At 51.8% G+C, this 21311-nt stretch overlaps 1 protein-coding gene across 1 annotated transcript in view; it reads right to left on the reverse strand.

Annotated features, from left to right (window-relative positions):
* tshr (thyroid stimulating hormone receptor) overlaps positions 1 to 21311 on the reverse strand; it is an 85462-nt gene that overhangs the window by 28895 nt on the left and 35256 nt on the right. Inside the window, exons 4-6 of the mRNA XM_048536985.2 lie at positions 18565 to 18639; positions 17034 to 17108; positions 1283 to 1360 (exon numbers count right to left, since the gene is read on the reverse strand). Coding sequence (XP_048392942.1) covers positions 1283 to 1360; positions 17034 to 17108; positions 18565 to 18639 — 228 coding nt within the window. The remainder of the gene's footprint in view (positions 1 to 1282; positions 1361 to 17033; positions 17109 to 18564; positions 18640 to 21311) is intronic.

The following is a 21311-nucleotide window of genomic DNA, read 5'->3' on the forward strand; positions in this document are numbered from 1 at the left end:
TAAGGAGAATAAAATTGTTTGCAATATTCCTTGGTTATCACCCTCTCTTCAGTCTCTATTTGCGACACTCATGAGCAGGGACATTGTTAATTATGAGCAGTACTAGGGGCGTGAAGTCTAAAAAAACAGGAACCTCTACAAATCCTTCACCGTGTTCCAGAGTTTGATCAATTTCAAAGGGCAATGCAGTGATTGTAATGAGGTCAGTCAGGTTGGCCTCATACAGTATGAGTTCCCCAACTGGGACTGTTAACCTGGTCCAATCAGGGAGCCCTGGCTGACAGATATAAACAGGTTCTGTTCACTCTGAGAGCTGGCTCTGAGGGAGCTGGATCAGTGTCAAGGGCTCTCCATTGTAAATACTGGGTGACTGAGTGACAGGATACCGGCTTCTGTGGGGTTATTTCAGATACAATTGTGTCTTTGGAGAAGATTGCTCGGGCTGTGGGTGGCATTGAGTTATTCTGTGATGGTCCAGCACCCATGGCGAGGATGAAGATGATGTACCTGCCTGCTTCCTGCTTGTTATTTAAGAATAAGCTTACCTTTTAGTCAATGCCCACATTATTAAATCTCTCCCCTGGTTTCAGTGCAGGAGCCAGGGTACTGCAGGCTGTTGATCTAACAGTGCGGGTATTATGCTATCACCCAAACTTACGATGAAGCCTGGTAATTCTCCACTGATGTTGCAGAATGATATCTAACCCACACAATCCATACAACCTGAGCAAAATGGTTGCCCCCACCCAACCCCCCACCCCCCCACCAGCCCGGCCCCCAACCCCTACCACCACCACGGGCATCTGTAAGCAAATGCTGGTGCAAATGCAAAATCATTGGTTTAACAACCCACAAGCTTCTGGTTCACATCCTAGGGATTTAGGTTCAAATCCCACCGTGGCAGATAGTGAAGGTTAAATGCACCAAGAATTTGGAGTTAACATCTACCCTGATGGGCCCGTGTTACTTCTTGTTAAATGGTAATTTGTTCATTAATGCCCTTCAGGGTAAGAAATCTGCTGTTCTTACCTGGTTTGACCAACAGAGGTGTGGATCTTAACTGCCCTTTGGATAATAAAGGCAGTTATATCTATGAATAAACTTTAAAAAAATGAATCACTAGAATCTGGCAAAACTGTAGATCATGATCTGTCTTATTAGTGAGGAATCAGTATTTACGAACCTTCTATCCCCAGGCTACGTCTCCCCTCCCCTCCAGTGTAGCACCTCCTACTGGCTGATAGTAAAAGTTATTCTTCAACCACAGTGATGTTTTACTTACAGGGTCAGTGACTCATTGGACAAACCATCGAAGGCATTTGCAGGGATGGTAGAAATGAAGGGATTGTCAGCAATTTCTCTGCAAAACAGAAGAACGTGCACAGTGCTCACATAAAGCTGCCCAGAGCAATTCCAAAACAAGCAAATGATTGGATGGATTTCTATACAATGGAAAGTGAGAGTCTGGAGTGAACTGATCATTCACACTGTGCTTCAGAAAGACTCAGAGGCTTCATGAGCTCAGTGGTGAAAACGTTACATACAATCACATAGAATGAGCAGAAACAGACCATTCAGCTCACCAATGAATACCAGAGCTTATGCTCTACATTCCTATTAGCATATCCATCTATTGATTCACCCCCGTGCGAATATCTAGCTTTTCTGTGAATGTATTTATTTAGGCATTTGGCAGTACAGAACTAAAGAAAAGTTGTTTTTATCAAAGCTTTTGATCTTGCACCAATTCATAGACACCAAATTAAAGGGTAACCTGTGATTATACAGTATGAGAGAAGTGTGCTGATTGGTTGGCAGGTGGACTCTGATTGGTAGAGGTATTGGATGAAGTGTACGCCAGTTAATGATGACTGACAATTAAATGCCAATTTTTATTTACATTTGAAACCAAGCAGGTTGACTGATTGGTTGAGGCGTTAGTATGAGAAATGAATGAGTGAATAGCCATTTCCTATGTTGACTTGAAAGAGACGCAGTGGCTTTACGTGTTCTTTCTGTCTGCACCAAACGGGGCCCTTTATGTTGACCTATGAAGCTTCAGGTTCACACAAGAGTGCCACGTTGACATATATCTATGTCAGTCACCTCAACAGGTCCACATGCAACTGAGCCCCAAATTCATACCACTCTCTATCTAAAAGAAGTTGTTCCTGAAACGCTGATTCAGTGGTGAAACAGAAGATGTCAAACCTCATAGACACCAAAACGGATTGGAGTCTGGGCTTTGGGTATTGATGATTACAGGATAATTCAGGGTGAAATGAGAGTGGAATCAGAGATTAGCACCAGTACAGAGGGAAGCCCACTGAGTTTGTAACAATAGGGAGAAACTATTATTTACAATAAAAGGGCCGTTACATGAACAATTGGAGTTCCGCTGTTCAGAGGAGACTTCCGACAGTACTTCTGAATATAATTGAGTATATGAATCCAGAACTCCTGCCCCAGAGAGATTCTGAAGTCCACTGAAATTTCAAAACTGAAATGAGGGTATTTTTGTTGGGTAGGTACTTGAAGGGATATGAAACTAAGGGGAGGAAGTATGAGGCGGGAGATGACTCTGTCTCATCATTCCAGCAATTGGATTTACAGCATGATAAAGTTTGGTGGACAGGTTTTCATCATTCTGAATAGCTGGTCGCAAACTCCTCCCCATTATTAATGTCAATGCTGCGACACTTCAAGGAAAGCCTCAGAGTGCTTTAGAAGTGTTCGTTCTTGTCATCCCCCAGCAACATTGTCCGTTTCAGAATTGGGAAGGTAGAAGGGATTGTTTTCAGGTGTCCAGGCACAGTGCCCAGTCCATTGTAATTGATTTTTCAGGATGTGGAGGTGCCAGAGTTAGACTGGGATGGACAAATTCGGAAGTCGCACAACACCAGGTTATAGTCTAGCAGGTTGATTTGAAATCACAAGCTTTCAGAGCACTGCTCACTGGGGAAGTCAGATTTTTCGGGAGGTTTTGCCTAAACATGTTTGTAAGTTGGTCAACAACTTCTCTTTCAATTCCTCCCACTTCTTACAGACTAAGGGGGTGGCCATGGGCACCCGCATGGGCCCCAGCTATGCCTGCCTCTTTGTTGGTTACGTGGAACAGTCCATCTTCCACACCTACACAGGCCCCAAACCCCACCTCTCCTTCCGTTACATTGATGACTGTATCGGCGCCGCCTCTTGCTCCCCAGAGGAGCTCGAACAGTTCATCCACTTCACCAACACCTTCCACCCCAACCTCAAGTTCACCTGGGCCATCTCCTTTTGTGCTCCTGAGATGCTGCTTGGCTTGCTCTGTTCATCCAGCTTCACACTTTCTTATCCACAATACTCCAGGTGTGGTCTCTCCAAGGCCCTGTATAACTGCAGCAAAACATCCCTCCTCTGTGCATGAATCCTGTCACTATGAAGGCCAAGACTATATTTGTTTTCTTCACTACCTGCTGTCCCAGCGATACTTACTTCCAGCAACTGGTGTCCAAGGACACCCAGGTCCCATTGCACCTCCTCCTCTCCTCATCTAACACCATTCCAGTAAAAATCCACTGTCCTGGTTTGCTGGATAACCTCACATTTATCCTCAACATACTTCATTTGCTGCTCATTTTACCCAATCACTCAACATGGCCAAATCACTCTGAAGCATCTTACTGAATGGGCAATGACACGACGGTCATCTATTTGCTGAACAACTGCTGGTTGGATGGTGGCAGGACTAGTCACTCCATTTGGAGTGACACATGGCTCACCAGTTCCCACTCCCCTGCCTTTCCCTTGTTCTTCATCGTCTCTTTTCTCTCTTCTCTCTGCAGTAATACCACCCGCTCAGCCCAATACCCTTTTAACGACCTACCTAAGGAGCCAAGACGCGAATGGGAGCCACGTGGCAGGAGCTGAATACGTGGGCCATGTCCTGCTGTGATGGCAGATTGAGTGAGGGCCAGAGCAATGTTGGAAATGAGAGCAGGATAGTGAGGCACTGAGGGTGAGAGCGGGCAGTCAGACTGTGAGGGTGAGAGCGAGGACGGTGAGGCACTGAGGGTGAGAGCGGGCAGTCAGACTGTGAGGGTGAGAGCGAGGACGGTGAGGCACTGAGGGTGAGAGCGGGCAGTCAGGCAGTGAGGGTGAGAGCGAGGACAGTGAGGCACTGAGGGTGAGAGCGGGCAGTCAGACTGTGAGGGTGAGAGCGAGGACGGTGAGGCACTGAGGGTGAGAGCGGGCAGTCAGACTGTGAGGGTGAGAGCGAGGACGGTGAGGCACTGAGGGTGAGAGCGGGCAGTCAGGCAGTGAGGGTGAGTGCGAGGACGGTGAGGCAGTGAGAGTGAGAGCGGGGCAGTCAGGCAGTGAGGGTGAGAGCGGGGCAGTCAGTCAGTGAGGGTGAGAGCAGGCAGTCAGGCAGTGAGGGTGAGAGCGGGGCAGTCAGGCAGTGAGGGTGAGAGTGAGGACGGTGAGGCAGTGAGGGTGAGAGCGGGCAGTCAGGCAGTGAGGGTGAGAGCGAGGACGGTGAGGCACTGAGGGTGAGAGCGGGCAGTCAGACTGTGAGGGTGAGAGCGAGGACGGTGAGGCACTGAGGGTGAGAGCGGGCAGTCAGACTGTGAGGGTGAGAGCGAGGACGGTGAGGCACTGAGGGTGAGAGCGGGCAGTCAGACTGTGAGGGTGAGAGCGAGGACGGTGAGGCACTGAGGGTGAGAGCGGGCAGTCAGGCAGTGAGGGTGAGAGCGAGGACAGTGAGGCACTGAGGGTGAGAGCGGGCAGTCAGACTGTGAGGGTGAGAGCGAGGACGGTGAGGCACTGAGGGTGAGAGCGGGCAGTCAGACTGTGAGGGTGAGAGCGAGGACGGTGAGGCACTGAGGGTGAGAGCGGGCAGTCAGGCAGTGAGGGTGAGAGCGAGGACGGTGAGGCAGTGAGGGTGAGAGCGGGGCAGTCAGGCAGTGAGGGTGAGAGCGGGGCAGTCAGGCAGTGAGGGTGAGAGTGAGGACGGTGAGGCAGTGAGGGTGAGAGCGGGCAGTCAGGCAGTGAGGGTGAGAGCGAGGACGGTGAGGCACTGAGGGTGAGAGCGGGCAGTCAGGCAGTGAGGGTGAGAGCGAGGACGGTGAGGCACTGAGGGTGAGAGCGGGCAGTCAGACTGTGAGGGTGAGAGCGAGGACGGTGAGGCACTGAGGGTGAGAGCGGGGCAGTCAGTCAGTGAGGGTGAGAGCGGGCAGTCAGACTGTGAGGGTGAGAGCGAGGACGGTGAAGCACTGAGGGTGAGAGCGGGGCAGTCAGTCAGTGAGGGTGAGAGCGAGGACGGTGAGGCACTGAGGGTGAGAGCGGGGCAGTCAGACTGTGAGGGTGAGAGCGGGGCAGTCAGTCAGTGAGGGTGAGAGCGAGGACAGTGAGGCAGTGAGGGTGAGAGCGGGCAGTCAGGCAGTGAGGGTGAGAGCGAGGACAGTGAGGCAGTGAGGGTGAGAGCGGGCAGTCAGGCAGTGAGGGTGAGAGCGAGGACAGTGAGGCAGTGACAGTGACAGCTGGGACGGTGAGGCAGTGACGGCGAGAGCTGGGACGGTGAGACAGTGACGGTGAGAGCGGGGTCGGTGAGAGCTGGGACGGTGAGGCAGTGACAGCGAGAGCTGGGATGGTGAGGCAGTGACAGTGAGAGCTGGGACGGTGACACAGTGAGTGAGAGCTGGGACGGTGAGGCATTGACAGTGAGAGCGGGGACGGTGAGGCAGTGACGGTGAGAGCTGGGACGGTGACGCGGTGACGGTGAGAGCGGGGACGGTGAGGCAGTGACGGTGAGAGCGGGGACGGTGAGGCAGTGATAGTGAAAGCGGAGACGGTGAGGCAGTGACGGTGACAGCTGGGATGGTGAGGCATTGACAGTGAGAGCGGGGACGGTGAGGCAGTGACGGTGAGAGCGGGGACGGTGAGGCAGTGATGGTGAGAGCGGGGACGGTGAGGCAGTGACGGTGAGAGCTGGGACGGTGACACAGTGACGGTGAGAGCTGGGACGGTGACACAGTGACGGTGAGAGCTGGGATGGTGAGGCAGTGACAGTGAGAGCTGGGACGGTGAGGCAGTGGCGGTGAGAGCTGGGATGGTGAGGCAGTGACGGTGAGAGCTGAGACGCTGACGCAGTGACGGTGAGAGCTGGGATGGTGAGGCAGTGACAGTGAGAGCTGGGACGGTGATACAGTGACGGCGAGAGCTGGGACGGTGAGGCAGTGACGGTGAGAGCGGGGACGGTGAGGCAGTGACGGTGAGAGCGGGGACGGTGAGACAGTGACGGTGAGAGCTGGGACGGTGAGGCAGTGACGGTGAGAGCGGGGACGGTGAGGCAGTGACGCTGAGAGCGGGGACGGTGAGGCAGTAATGGTGAGAGCGGGGACGGTGAGGCAGTGACGGTGAGAGCTGTAATGGTGACGCAGTGACAGCGAGAGTGGGGACAGTTTGAGCTGGGATGGTGAGGCAGTGACGGTGAGAGCTGGGACGGTGACACAGTGACGGTGAGAGCTGGGACGGTGAGGCAGTGACAGTGAGAGCTGGAATGGTGACACAGTGACGGTGAGAGTGTGGAAGGATTGAGCTGGGATGGTGAGGCAGTGATGGTGAGAGCGGGGACGGTGAGGCAGTGACGGTGAGAGCGGGGACAGTGGGGCAGTGACGGTGAGAGCTGGGACGGTGGGGCAGTGACGGTGAGAGCTGGGACGGTGACACAGTGACGGTGAGAGCTGGGACGGTGAGGCAGTGACGGTGAGAGCGGGGACGGTGGGGCAGTGACGGTGAGAGCTGGGACGTTGAGGCAGTGACGGTGACAGCGGGGACGGTGGGGCAGTGACGGTGAGAGCTGGGACGGTGGGGCAGTGATGGTGAGAGCGGGGACGGTGAGGCAGTGACGGTGAGAGCTGGGACGGTGGGGCAGTGATGGTGAGAGCTGGGATGGTGAGAGCTGGGACGGTGAGAGCGGGGACGGTGAGGCAGTGATGGTGAGAGCTGGGATGGTGAGAGCTGGGACGGTGAGAGCGGGGACGGTGAGGCAGTGATGGTGAGAGCGGGGACGGTGAGGCAGTGATGGTGAGAGCGGGGGTGGTGAGGCAGTGACGGTGAGAGCTGTAATGGTGACGCAGTGACAGTGAGAGTGGGGACGGTTTGAGCTGGGATGGTGAGGCAGTGACGGTGAGAGCTGGGACGCTGACGCAGTGACGGTGTGAGCTGGGATGGTGAGGCAGTGACAGTGAGAGCTGGGACGGTGAGGCAGTGACAGTGAGAGCTGGGACGGTGACACAGTGACGGCGAGAGCTGGGACGGTGAGGCAGTGACGGTGAGAGCGGGGACGATGAGACAGTGACGGTGAGAGCGGGGATAGTGAGGCAGTAATGGTGAGAGCGGGGACGGTGAGGCAGTGACGGTGAGAGCGGGGACGGTGAGGCAGTGACGGTGAGAGCTGGGACGGTGAGGCAGTGACGGTGAGAGCGGAGACGGTGAGGCAGTGACGGTGACAGCTGGGATGGTGAGGCAGTGACAGTGAGAGTGGGGACGGTTTGAGCTGGGATGGTGAGGCAGTGACGGTGAGAGCTGGGACAGTGACACAGTGACGGTGAGAGCTGGGACGGTGACACAGTGACGGTGAGAGCTGGGACGGTGAGGCAGTGACAGTGAGAGCTGGGACGGTGAGGCAGTGACGGTGAGAGCGGGGACGGTGAGGCAGTGACGGTGAGAGCGGGGACGGTGAGGCAGTGATGGTGAGAGCGGGGACGGTGAGGCAGTGACGGTGAGAGCGGGGACGGTGGGGCAGTGACGGTGAGAGCTGGGACGGTGGGGCAGTGATGGTGAGAGCGGGGACGGTGAGGCAGTGACGGTGAGTGCGGGGACGGTGGGGCAGTGACGGTGAGAGCGGGGACGGTGGGGCAGTGACGGTGAGAGCAGGGACGGTGAGGCAGTGACGGTGAGAGCTGGGACGGTGGGGCAGCGATGGTGAGAGCGGGGACGGTGAGGCAGTGACGTTGAGAGCTGGGACGGTGGGGCAGTGATGGTGAGAGCTGGGATGGTGAGAGCTGGGACGGTGAGGCAGTGACGGTGAGAGCGGGGGTGGTGAGGCAGTGACGGTGAGAGCTGTAATGGTGACGCAGTGACAGTGAGAGTGGGGACGGTTTGAGCTGGGATGGTGAGGCAGTGACGGTGAGAGCTGGGACGCTGACGCAGTGACGGTGAGAGCTGGGACGGTGAGGCAGTGACGGTGAGAGCTGGGACAGTGAGGCAGTGACAGTGAGAGCTGGGACGGTGAGGCAGTGACAGTGAGAGCTGGGACGGTGACACAGTGACGGCGAGAGCTGGGACGGTGAGGCAGTGACGTTGACAGCGGGGACGGTGAGACAGTGACGGTGAGAGCGGAGACGGTGAGACAGTGACGGTGAGAGCGGGGATAGTGAGGCAGTAATGGTGAGAGCGGGGACGGTGAGGCAGTGACGGTGAGAGCGGGGACGGTGAGGCAGTGACAGTGAGAGCTGGGACGTTGAGGCAGTGACGGTGAGAGCGGAGACGGTGAGGCAGTGACGGTGACAGCTGGGATGGTGAGGCAGTGACAGTGAGAGCTGGGACGGTGACACAGTGACGGTGAGAGCTGGGACGGTGAGGCAGTGACAGTGAGAGCTGGGATGGTGAGGCAGTGACAGTGAGAGTGTGGAAGGATTGAGCTGGGATGGTGAGGCAGAGATGGTGAGAGCGGGGACGGTGAGGCAGTGACGGTGAGAGCTGGGACGGTGAGGCAGTGACGGTGAGAGCTGGGACGGTGGGGCAGTGACGGTGAGAGCGGGGACGGTGGGGCAGTGACGGTGAGAGCGGGGACGGTGAGGCAGTGACGGTGAGAGCGGGGACGGTGGGGCAGTGACGGTGAGAGCTGGGACGGTGGGGCAGTGATGGTGAGAGCGGGGACGGTGAGGCAGTGACGGTGAGTGCGGGGACGGTGGGGCAGTGACGGTGAGAGCGGGGACGGTGGGGCAGTGACGGTGACAGCGGGGACGGTGAGGCAGTGACGGTGAGAGCGGGGACGGTGAGGCAGTGACGGTGAGAGCGGGGACGGTGAGGCAGTGACGGTGAGAGCTGGGATGGTGGGGCAGTGACGGTGAGAGCGGGGACGGTGAGGCAGTGACGGTGAGAGCGGGGACGGTGGGGCAGTGACGGTGAGAGCGGGGACGGTGAGGCAGTGACGGTGAGAGCGGGGACGCTGGGGCAGTGACGGTGAGAGCTGGGATGGTGGGGCAGTGATGGTGAGAGCGGGGACGGTGAGGCAGTGACGGTGAGTGCGGGGACGGTGGGGCAGTGACGGTGAGAGCGGGGACGGTGAGGCAGTGACGGTGAGAGCGGGGACGGTGAGGCAGTGACGGTGAGAGCTGGGACGGTGAGGCAGTGACGGTGAGAGCGGAGACGGTGAGGCAGTGACGGTGACAGCTGGGATGGTGAGGCAGTGACAGTGAGAGTGGGGACGGTTTGAGCTGGGATGGTGAGGCAGTGACGGTGAGAGCTGGGACAGTGACACAGTGACGGTGAGAGCTGGGACGGTGACACAGTGACGGTGAGAGCTGGGACGGTGAGGCAGTGACAGTGAGAGCTGGGACGGTGAGGCAGTGACGGTGAGAGCGGGGACGGTGAGGCAGTGACGGTGAGAGCGGGGACGGTGAGGCAGTGACGGTGAGAGCTGGGATGGTGGGGCAGTGACGGTGAGAGCGGGGACGGTGAGGCAGTGACGGTGAGAGCGGGGACAGTGAGGCAGTGACGGTGAGAGCTGGGACGGTGGGGCAGTGATGGTGAGAGCGGGGACGGTGAGGCAGTGACGGTGAGAGCGGGGACGGTGGGGCAGTGACGGTGAGAGCTGGGACGGTGGGGCAGTGATGGTGAGAGCGGGGACGGTGAGGCAGTGACGGTGAGTGCGGGGACGGTGGGGCAGTGACGGTGAGAGCGGGGACGGTGGGGCAGTGACGGTGAGAGCAGGGACGGTGAGGCAGTGACGGTGAGAGCTGGGACGGTGGGGCAGCGATGGTGAGAGCGGGGACGGTGAGGCAGTGACGTTGAGAGCTGGGACGGTGGGGCAGTGATGGTGAGAGCTGGGATGGTGAGAGCTGGGACGGTGAGGCAGTGACGGTGAGAGCGGGGGTGGTGAGGCAGTGACGGTGAGAGCTGTAATGGTGACGCAGTGACAGTGAGAGTGGGGACGGTTTGAGCTGGGATGGTGAGGCAGTGACGGTGAGAGCTGGGACGCTGACGCAGTGACGGTGAGAGCTGGGACGGTGAGGCAGTGACGGTGAGAGCTGGGACAGTGAGGCAGTGACAGTGAGAGCTGGGACGGTGAGGCAGTGACAGTGAGAGCTGGGACGGTGACACAGTGACGGCGAGAGCTGGGACGGTGAGGCAGTGACGTTGACAGCGGGGACGGTGAGACAGTGACGGTGAGAGCGGGGACGGTGAGACAGTGACGGTGAGAGCGGGGATAGTGAGGCAGTAATGGTGAGAGCGGGGACGGTGAGGCAGTGACGGTGAGAGCGGGGACGGTGAGGCAGTGACAGTGAGAGCTGGGACGTTGAGGCAGTGACGGTGAGAGCGGAGACGGTGAGGCAGTGACGGTGACAGCTGGGATGGTGAGGCAGTGACAGTGAGAGCTGGGACGGTGACACAGTGACGGTGAGAGCTGGGATGGTGAGGCAGTGACAGTGAGAGCTGGGATGGTGAGGCAGTGACAGTGAGAGTGTGGAAGGATTGAGCTGGGATGGTGAGGCAGAGATGGTGAGAGCGGGGACGGTGAGGCAGTGACGGTGAGAGCTGGGACGGTGAGGCAGTGACGGTGAGAGCTGGGACGGTGGGGCAGTGACGGTGAGAGCGGGGACGGTGGGGCAGTGACGGTGAGAGCGGGGACGGTGAGGCAGTGACGGTGAGAGCGGGGACGGTGGGGCAGTGACGGTGAGAGCTGGGACGGTGGGGCAGTGATGGTGAGAGCGGGGACGGTGAGGCAGTGACGGTGAGTGCGGGGACGGTGGGGCAGTGACGGTGAGAGCGGGGACGGTGGGGCAGTGACGGTGACAGCGGGGACGGTGAGGCAGTGACGGTGAGAGCGGGGACGGTGGGGCAGTGACGGTGAGAGCGGGGACGGTGAGGCAGTGACGGTGAGAGCGGGGACGGTGAGGCAGTGACGGTGAGAGCTGGGATGGTGGGGCAGTGACGGTGAGAGCGGAGACGGTGAGGCAGTGACGGTGAGAGCGGGGACGGTGGGGCAGTGACGGTGAGAGCGGGGACGGTGAGGCAGTGACGGTGAGAGCGGGGACGCTGGGGCAGTGACGGTGAGAGCTGGGATGGTGGGGCAGTGATGGTGAGAGCGGGGACGGTGAGGCAGTGACGGTGAGTGCGGGGACGGTGGGGCAGTGACGGTGAGAGCGGGGACGGTGGGGCAGTGACGGTGAGAGCGGGGACGGTGAGGCAGTGACGGTGAGAGCGGGGACGGTGGGGCAGTGACGGTGAGAGCGGGGATGGTGGGGCAGTGACGGTGAGAGCGGGGACGGTGGGCCAGTGACGGTGGCGGCCTCCTGGTTGCCCTAACAATTGGAGCGGTGCCTGTACTATGTGGAGGTGGGACTTGGGACTCTGAGATCTGGGCTTGTTTTTCTTGCTTACCCTTTGGATGTGTTAAAATCTTTTAATTCTGGTTTTTGTTACGAAGTGGGCACCCGTGAATGGCATCTTTGTATACTTAACGCTTTACTTGTTTATGGCTATACTCAGTACTTGTGCCAAATATCTTTCATAAATCTCAATCTATACTCGGCTAGGTGGTATTTAACTTGCTGACACCCGAGGCCAGGTGATACTTGAGGTGACAAACCTCTGTTGATAGACTGTAAATAGTAAGGGGGTGGCCCTTGCCCGGGTTGTATTTCAGATCTCCCACTCAGGGTGGAGTTCAGATTTAGATAGGCCATCATGTACGAGGCTGAGTGTCCTACTCATGCTATTCTGTTTTGATGCTGTAGAAGTTCAGAATTCCTCATCCAAACCCCACCGCATTCCCAGATAATTCTGCAGTTGTCCAAGAAACAATGAGTTGGAAAAACTGGGAGCAAGTTGACCTCCCAGCCTCAAGGAGAACCTCAGCAGACAGGAATGATGCTTCCTGAACAAAACACAATGAGTTTTCCTGACAAAAATAAACTGTGTAGATATTTGAAGTAGAAAGTTGTTGGTGTGACGGGGAGAGTGCAGCGGTAATGTGACGAATTGGCAAACTCTCTGAATGCTCCAGTAGAGATGTGATAGTTCAAACAGTCTCTGTCTGTTGCTGTGTTATTCTAAGAGTTAGAGATTTGCACTGTTTAAAGTACACACTGCCAGCCTAAAGATTCAAACTGATCTTTTTGTTTTAAATTCATTCACGAGAGGAAACCAAGGAAAGAACATTCCATTGTGCCGACATTCTAATCCCGTTTTTAGCTGAAACATTATACAATTCACGTTTCCTCTCTAAAGTCCACATCTAATCCCTCTTCCTCAAGCATGGACCAAAGAATATTTCAACAACTGACACTCAGAGCCCCCACTGTATTGTATTTCATAGAGTCAGAAATCATAGTAATAGGAGTAGGTGCCTCAGCTTCTTGAGGCTGCTCCACCATTCCACGCAGTCCTGGCTGAGCTTCTACCTCCACACTAGTTTCCATCTCCCATGGAGGCACTCCTGCTGTTTGCACAGGCCTCCATGTAGGTCTATCTGGGATGTCTGAAGCAGGTACACCTTCGTGGTTTAACTCTTCTCTAAATTGCACCAGAATTCTCCTCGGGGCTTGCTGGATTTCCTTCTGTCCAGTACTCGTTCTTTAAATCAAATGTTTCTCATTGAACCACGGGTTTCATTTGTCATTGGAGCTGCTTTCCGTCCCTTGAGTATTGGCATGGTCGCAGTTTGTGAATGGCTTACACTTGTGCTTTAGTAGCCCCTGGACAACCTGTTTGTTGTCGTCAAACCAGTCTCGATGTTTCCCGGTAGAGAAAGCCAAAGTCTCTTTCTGATGGATTTTGAGGCAGGCCAGGTATCACGGGCATCCTGTGGGTCCAGTCCATTCAATGCCTTGAGGTTGGCTCAGATGCCCTGAAAGCCTTTCTTCGTTGATTCCCTGATCCGCGGACATTGAATCACTGCCCTGCGAATACGATGGATCCCCGTTGAATTGAGGCATTCAAGAGAGCCCTGGATGATTGTTTGAATAGAAACGGCGTGCAGAAACGCAGTGGAAAAGGCCAGAGATTGGCTCTAGGTAGCAGAACTAGTACAGGCTCAATGGGCTAAATGGACTCCTTCTCTGCATCATGACCATTCTCAATTTCTTGCAGCGGGGCTTGCTGTAATTAGGGCTAGGCAGACAAAAGATAGGAGACTAGAGAAGGTTGGCATCTCCTCAACCATTGCAGCTGCCTAGCGACCGTGAGGTCCATATACTCACCACTCTCTCGGTAAAATTCCGAATTTTCTATTTGACCCTTTTGGTGATTTCCTGACATGTATGAACTGCAGTGCTGCTCTTCGCAAGTGGCTCTCCCTGGGTGACGATGCAGTGGCTTTAAGAGATGTGTTTTGTCCTGGGTTCTTCCAGAGAGAGACTGACAGATGAGCGCCGAGCCGTCAATGAGAAAATAAGCCGCTGGTGAGGCCTTGGGGATTTTTTTTAGGTTGGAACAGTAGAAGCAGCCTGAGTGGGTGTGGTGATGCTGTCACAGATCTAGGAGTATTAAATGACCTTCGGAGATAATGGGAACTACAGATGCTGGAGAATCCGAGATAACAAAATGTGGAGCTGGATAAACACAGCAGGCCAAGCAGCATCCTAAGAGCACAAAAGCTGATGTTTCGGGCCCAGACCCTTCAATTGTTTTTGCTGGGGTCTCAGCAAGGCCAGAAAGCAGTGACTCTCTCCCAGCTGCTGCATTCTCTTCCTCTCTACCTGGGGAGCTGCTGCATGTATCTCCTTCTTGCTGATAGGATTGCATGTGAGACAATCTGCTGTTCTGAATTTGCCTTTTTGCCAAGGGAGTATTTATGGGAGTTGCTACATTAGAACAGTTGCTTTTAGTAATAAAAGAATCTGTTATTCTGTTAAGGTTTCCAATAGAATTAAGTTATTAAAAGTTCCTCTTTCTTTTGTTGTACTTTAACTGCAGTGTTTGAATAAATTGTTTTGTTTAACATTGAGTAGTTTGACCAATCAAATTGTATGTAGAACACAGCACCTCACATTTACCTCAGAAATAAGTCTACACTACCTTTTTAGTATATTTTGAGGGGTCTGGTCTGGTCCATTATACCTCTCTGCTGTAACAAATTCTTTCTTCAATTTCACATTCCCTACTTGTTCATTGCTTTTCTTATTGAGACCCTGAATGTTCTCAGATTGCCAATGGTGGGCAGAGGTATTTTGTTTTAATATGGCATTACACTAGCCCTCCGATAGATCCTTGTGTACTGACCTACTCAACAGGGTATTAGAATGAGTGTACAATCGACTAGCGTAATATTTATTTGAAAAGACTTTCCTGCATTTGCTTTAACCCATATTTAGGAAGTGAGGAATTTGAATGAAATGACAGAGTTGGATAAACATAGACTCTATCCAACTATCATTTTATACTAAGCATAGAATTCCAATAGATCCAACTACTTCCCATCACTGCCATTGTGTAGGAACAGTCATCCAAGCATAACATTTAAATATACATTGCTTTCACAGCAGACATTGTCGGCTATCGTTTGTTTAATGTTTTATTAACTAAATATTGTTGAACTCACAGCTGGCTCTCACTTGTTGGGGCTTGCTGTGTTTGTGCTGGCTGATTGCTGTTGGATGAGTTTCCATACCTAAAGTAATGCCCTGGCTTTCTTTACCTCTCATACCAACCCACTGAATAAATAAAGATTTAAAGATTAACGTCCAAGAGGTTTTAAAACTACCCACTTTGGTGAAAGTCCACGTAATCCTAAACTTAGAAACAAGAGTCTTGGCAAATCTGAGGCAAGGGCCTGTCTTAACGAGTTCTGCCCCCAAGCACATCCCTATTCCTGCATCAGACTGAATTTGCAAACACTTCCATTGTAGCCTAGGAGAGGCCTAGGCCGCCTGCACTTCTTCCACCAACAATCACCATTTCCCACCAAGCTCACCTCTGAAAACGTCAAGCACTTTTATCCAGTGCTCCCAAGCTGTTGTGTCAGATAACCACCCCTCTCGATTATAACTGCCCCTTTTAATCTTACATCAAAAGCTCCAGTGATCAATGAAACGGGGTGTTTATGCTCACAACTGTCCTTGAATATTTGGCCTTTGAGCCCGGGTGAAATTAGCTCACCTCATTCCACACAGGCCCCAAACCCGTCCCACTCTGTACCTGAGGTTGTGCTGTTGCTGGAGTCTAAAGATGTTAAGGCTACTTGATGGTCTTAAGTGAACACGAAGTGAGCTCAGATACAAGTCAGCTCAGAGATTGCAGGCCTTGTGCCTGTGGCATGTTCCATTCTTCACATCTTTGTACTTCTTCCAAGTGCAACACAAAACTTGGTTGGGCTGAGGTACTGACACATCAAAATATTTATATTATGGAAATTATATATATATATATATATATATATAAAAATATGCATGTGTGTGTTTTTGAAGTGTTTGGAATGGCCTCTTTTCTTCTCCTTTCCCTTTGTCAAAAGCACCAAAGAAAACTAAGCTGGGATCTCGATAAGATGACAAGAGATGGGTTAAAACTACGACAGTGTGTTGGGGGTTGTGCAGGGATCTCGTGATGTCCTGGTGTAGTGTTGAGATAAGATTGTCAGAAATCCAGGCAAAACAGGCCTGTATTCTACTTGCAGAAGTTTGGGAGAACTCCTGAAGCCAATTCTCTTCCAGTGGTGTCTATCTCACTCTATTTTTTTACACATGAGTGTTGAATTTGGGATGAACCTTCATTATTTTACTAACTGATGGTAGGGACTGAAAGTCATTAAATGGGAGAGCCTGTTCTCAGATATTTGGTGAGATTTTAGCTGTCCTGTAATGACCTTCCATTCCCCTTGTCTTTGACATAATGGCCTTTGAGTGATTCAGGAGGACATGAAGGTTTGATGGTTACTTGAATATTTTTGCCCTAAGCTTAGATTGTCAGTGATACCATTGTCCACGGCAGGGAGGGTAAAGGGCTATTGACTTGAACAAATGTGGTTCTTGATATATCCCATTTTCAGCTTGGGAATCACGTTAGCCATGATTGATACAAGAATTCTTGCATAATTGATCATTTGAGTTGGCACACTATTTTCATGATGACACTTTGTGACATAATACAGACCAATGATATGCCAACATCCCCAAGTGACCTTGAGGTAGTATGTAGGAGCAGCCTAAGGTATAAATGGTCAGTTCTCCAACAGGTTGGAAGGTTACCATATAGTGAGACTCTCACTGTGATGCAGAGGTCAATGTGGATACATTCAATCCAACCTGCCCAAATGGAATTGACTGGAGGTGAGGTTAGTTCTATCAGGTATATAAAATAACTTGGTGCAAAGTGACTTTGTAAACCTCCACATCTTTTCCACCAAAGCCAGCGTGGTAGTTCAAACTCTTTATGGGAGACTTGTTTCTCACTGTCAGTTCCTACATTTGGAAATACAACTCTTGGCAATAGTTTCAAAGTCAAATGGGAAACAGAAAAAGGGCGATGTTGGTGTTTCAAGTCAGGTACCCATTCTACACGCAGCCCAAGTGCCCACAGGGTAGGTTCAAGTCAGCACCCCCTCCCTCAGCACTCCATCTATAGGTGTTACACCTGTCAAGTCATTCAGAATGGAATAAAGTAAAAGGACTTTGTACATCAGAGTCCATTCGCCAACATGACCTGGGCCAGATGGAGCCGTGACACTTTAGTGAGGATTCAGAAAATTGCATATGCCTGGCGTCTCTAAAACTGTGCTGGTCTGTTTCATACCTGAGTAAGTCATGGTTATCTTTTCAACTACTCACAGCAGGAAGTTCACGTCAGTGGAACAAATTTTCGTCAGGTCTGGAAATGTGTTCAGCCCGGTGTTGAAAATGCCCCTGTAATCACAGCAGAAACAGTTGGCAGGTAAAAAGACTTCATATCTCCAGCCTGTGTGCAAATGCACCTGATGTAGATAGTATATATATAAATATATACATATATATTACAAGAGGCCACAGTACACACAATTCACATCAGTGTTGAGACTTCACTTGAATCTCTTCTAATTGCTTCTCAACTCAATCTGATATGGCAGCTGCCCTGCCCAAAGCTGCAAGAAATTACAGAGAGATGTGAACACAGGCCAGTCCATCACACAAACCAGCTGGCCCTGCCTACCCTTGCTGCTCCCTCAGGAAAACAGCCAACATAATCAAAGACCCCTGCCACCCTGGTTATAATCACTTCCATCCTCTTCCAGACACAAAAGCTGAAACACAAGTACTAACGGATTCAAGAGCAGCTTTTTCCTCGCAGTTATCAGGCCAATGAACAGACCTCTCATGTATTAGAGTTGATTTTTCTCTGCATTGTGTCTGTAGCTGCAACACTATATTCTGCATTTTATTCTGTTACCATGATGTATTGATGTAAGGTGTGATTTGTCTGGTTAGCACGTGAAACAATACTTTTCACTGTATCTCGGTACAAGTGGCAATGATAAATCAAATCAAACCGAATGAAATCAATCATCATGTTACTTTCTCACTGGCATGCTTGTGTAGCCTCCCTGAGACTGTAAATCTAGACTATCCATTTCAGACACTCTCTCATTGGTACTTAATTTCACAATCTCACCACTTTTTTTGGGTAAAGAGGCTACTTCTTTTTGCCAAATATTTTATATTGACCTCTTTTGCCAGGGGATGGAGCAGCTGGTGGTGAGGCCACCAGCTTCACCGAGCCTGAGAGCCCATTAGATTGAAGCCTCCATGTCCCATTGAGGGGCAGTGAGCTGGAAATTATTGCCCCGGACTCCACATTCCCCACACCACCACTACCCCCAGCTCACCCCAACAGACCCACACACATCGGATTGGCTTGGCGCACCCTCTCTGCCACCCTGAAGTGTAACCTGTGCTTCTGTGAAGCAGCATTCCCACTGAGGAATCCCCCAGAAGTTCCAGCCTGCCTCAGCAGCACCCACCTCTCCCATTGGGTTTGGTGGGGGGGGGGGGGGGGGGGGAAGCTGCTAGGCTTCCAGCTCCCTGATTGGACCAGGCTGTCCACTCCAAAATCATCACGTTTGTCCCACAGTTGCCAAAATCATCTTCTTTCGCCCCCTGTCTCATTTCCCATTTCGGAGTGGAGTTGAAATGTAAACAGGTCAAAAAGCTAACACTAACTGTACAATGGCCCTCCCTAGTGAAGTGGTTCGAATGGCCAAACCACTCTGCCCTTAAAGACAAATCTAATTTGCAAGGGCTCATAATCATAAAGCTCGAAACTATGACAACCCAGAAAGGTCTACCAGAAATACCAAAGCGTTCAATTTTGCTTTTCTATACTTACAAGTATTTCAGAACTGGAAGATTCTTGAAAGCATCTGGGTCAATGTGACTCAAGCTCTTCGTGTTCCGTATCTCTCTGTTTTAAAAAGAAAAGGGTTATTGGTGCATTCCATTCTTATAGTTTTTCTCCCTTTCATTTCCTTCCCTCTGATTGTAGCTTGTATTATCTCTGTGTGGCTGTGATCAGTACGAGTCAGTACTGTACCATAGAACATAGAACATTACAGCACAGTATGGGCCCTTCGGCCCTCGATGTTGTGCCGACCTGTCATACCGATCTGAAGCCCACCTAACCTACACTATTCCATATACGTCCATATGCTTATCCAATGACGACTTAAATGTACTTAAAGTTGGCAGTTACCAGTCAATCAGTAACACTACAGCCCAGGCTGTGAATGTTCTCAGACCATGTACTGCACCACAGACAATATCCACTTCAATACCAGTCCACTTTCCAGCAGGGATCAGAAAATAGTAGTCAATGGACCATGATTTATTTGTGGCTCAGGTGGTAGCAACGTACTCCTGAACCTCTTGGTTCAAGCGTCACTCTAGGACTTGAGGATGATGATGAAGACTGAGATGGCAGCAGCAGTGCTGTGGGAATGCTACACTATTGGTGATGCTGAGATGTTAAATTGAGGTCCCACCTGCTTGTTGGGTGGATATCCAGTTCTCGGTCCCACCTTTCACTTAAGATAGGGTGGCAGCATGGAAAAAACTCACTAAAACGATTGTAAGAGTGAAGATCTTTGGATGGATTGGGCAACTTAGGACTGATTTCCTTACAGTAGAGGAGATCTGATGAAGGTTTTAGACATTGTGACGGCCCAGAGAAAGGGAAAGACTATTTTCACTCATGGGAAGAATGAGAGGCACAGATTTAAGGGAGAAGAAACAATGGGGTGATGAGGAGAAGTAGTTAGGATATGGATTACACTGCCTCTCAGTGTGGTGGAGGCAGGTTCAATAAGGCTTTCAAGAGAGAATGAAATCATTAACAAACCTGGAAGAATGCTTAGGGTTGCAGGGAGAAAGTGGTGTAGTGGCACTCGGGTAACTAGGTGACCCTCAAAAAGCTGGCACAGATATGGTGGGCCGAATGGCTCCTTTTGTGCTGAGCGAGGATTGTCAGATCCTTTTGCCTTGCACTCATCAGGAGTTCAGCCTTGGTCATGAAGCAGGGTTTAGGGAACATCTTGAAGAGTGAGAGATAAAGAGACAGAGAGAAACAAAACAGTGAAGGGAGTTGCAATCCAGAGCTTAGGCCTCAGGTCACAATAGTGAAGATGTTTTCGACTATCAGTTCCACTGTTGCATCTTCATATTAGAGGGCTCACGTTTCAAATCTTACTTGAGAATGTGAACAAGCAAACTGTGCCACCTCTCCAGGGCAATGGTGAGGGAGTGCAGCAATGCTGGAGGTGCGATACCTCCAAGATAAGACACTGAGTTGAGCTCCTGTCCTCCTGCTCCAGAGATTGAGGTGGACTGTTGAAGATTTTATGAAGGAGGGCAAGAATTTTCTGTTGGTGCCCTGCCCAATGTGTCTCCTCAATCAACATCGCCCATGAAACAGGGCAAAAAGATCAGTCATCTCGGTTTTCGGTGTGAGATCCTGCTGTGCATGAACATGGCAATGTAAAAATAACACCCTCTGTCCCTGGCGGTGGTGATGAGAGGAAACATTTCATCACATTGGCCCTGGGGGGACCTCACTCCGTTCCCGGCACTAATTAAGTTCTGTGTATAAGGCCAAAGGGTGACCTTCTGCAGCTGCCACCAATTAAGGGCTTAAAGTGGCCATTTCAGGGCCGCAAGTTGCCGTCTCTCTCTACTCCTGCCTTCCTGGAAGGTGAAAAGGTGGCCAGGTGCAGGACAGGCATTGCATGGTGACCTGCCAGCTGAGTTCAGGCTGGGGCTACAAATGCCCCTGTTTGGGAAGGCAATCAGAAGCACTGATTGGGTGGGGGCTGGTAAAGAGATGCCCTTTTGACCCCACCACCCTGTAACACTCATCACGTGAGAAGACTATAAAATGCAGTCTTCATTCTCCATATCTGGACCCTGACTGGCAGCTCCTGATGACTGGGGAGGCCAGCATTAGAGCTGCACATTTGCCAAGGACCTTTCCTGTTCTCAGTCTTTCCAGTGGTGTGGGAGTTAGTTAGCTACCAGTAAACACTTTGCAAATTTCACCCATGGGCTGAAGCACTTTGCAACATTCCTGACCAACATGATCATACAAAAATAATTCTGAATCTTTCCAGTTACCTATCTAATTTCAACCAAAATAGTATGAGAAGGGAAAGGAAAAATCCTCAAAGTGGACTCAGAGTACGTACGAAATGTAGCACTGGATTCCCTCCCTGCTTTATACTCAGAGAGCTACAGAGATCAAACACTTGTTTTAGGCTTGAAATTCTGCAAACTCTTCTGTTTTTCATGGTCCTTGGGATGAGGCTATTGTAAGGCAGAGAAAGAATCTCTTAACGCCAATTGAAGTTGCCTTTGAGAAGTCAGTGCTCAGTATAACAGCTTCTACTCTCAACAGAGGAGAAAGGAACATGAGGAGGCCACTCAGCCCCTCTAATCTTTATGCATTTTAAGTGGATGTGTGTCTCAATGGCACCAACCAGTCTTGTCTGTACTACTCATAGAAATGGCCTTTCTGCAATTTTCTGCAAATTTCCCAAGCCACCACCACCCCCCTGACAATTTTAGGGCTGGAGTTCCAGATCTGCC

Source organism: Stegostoma tigrinum, chromosome 10 (assembly GCF_030684315.1).
Source record: "Stegostoma tigrinum isolate sSteTig4 chromosome 10, sSteTig4.hap1, whole genome shotgun sequence".
NCBI lineage: Eukaryota > Metazoa > Chordata > Chondrichthyes > Orectolobiformes > Stegostomatidae > Stegostoma > Stegostoma tigrinum.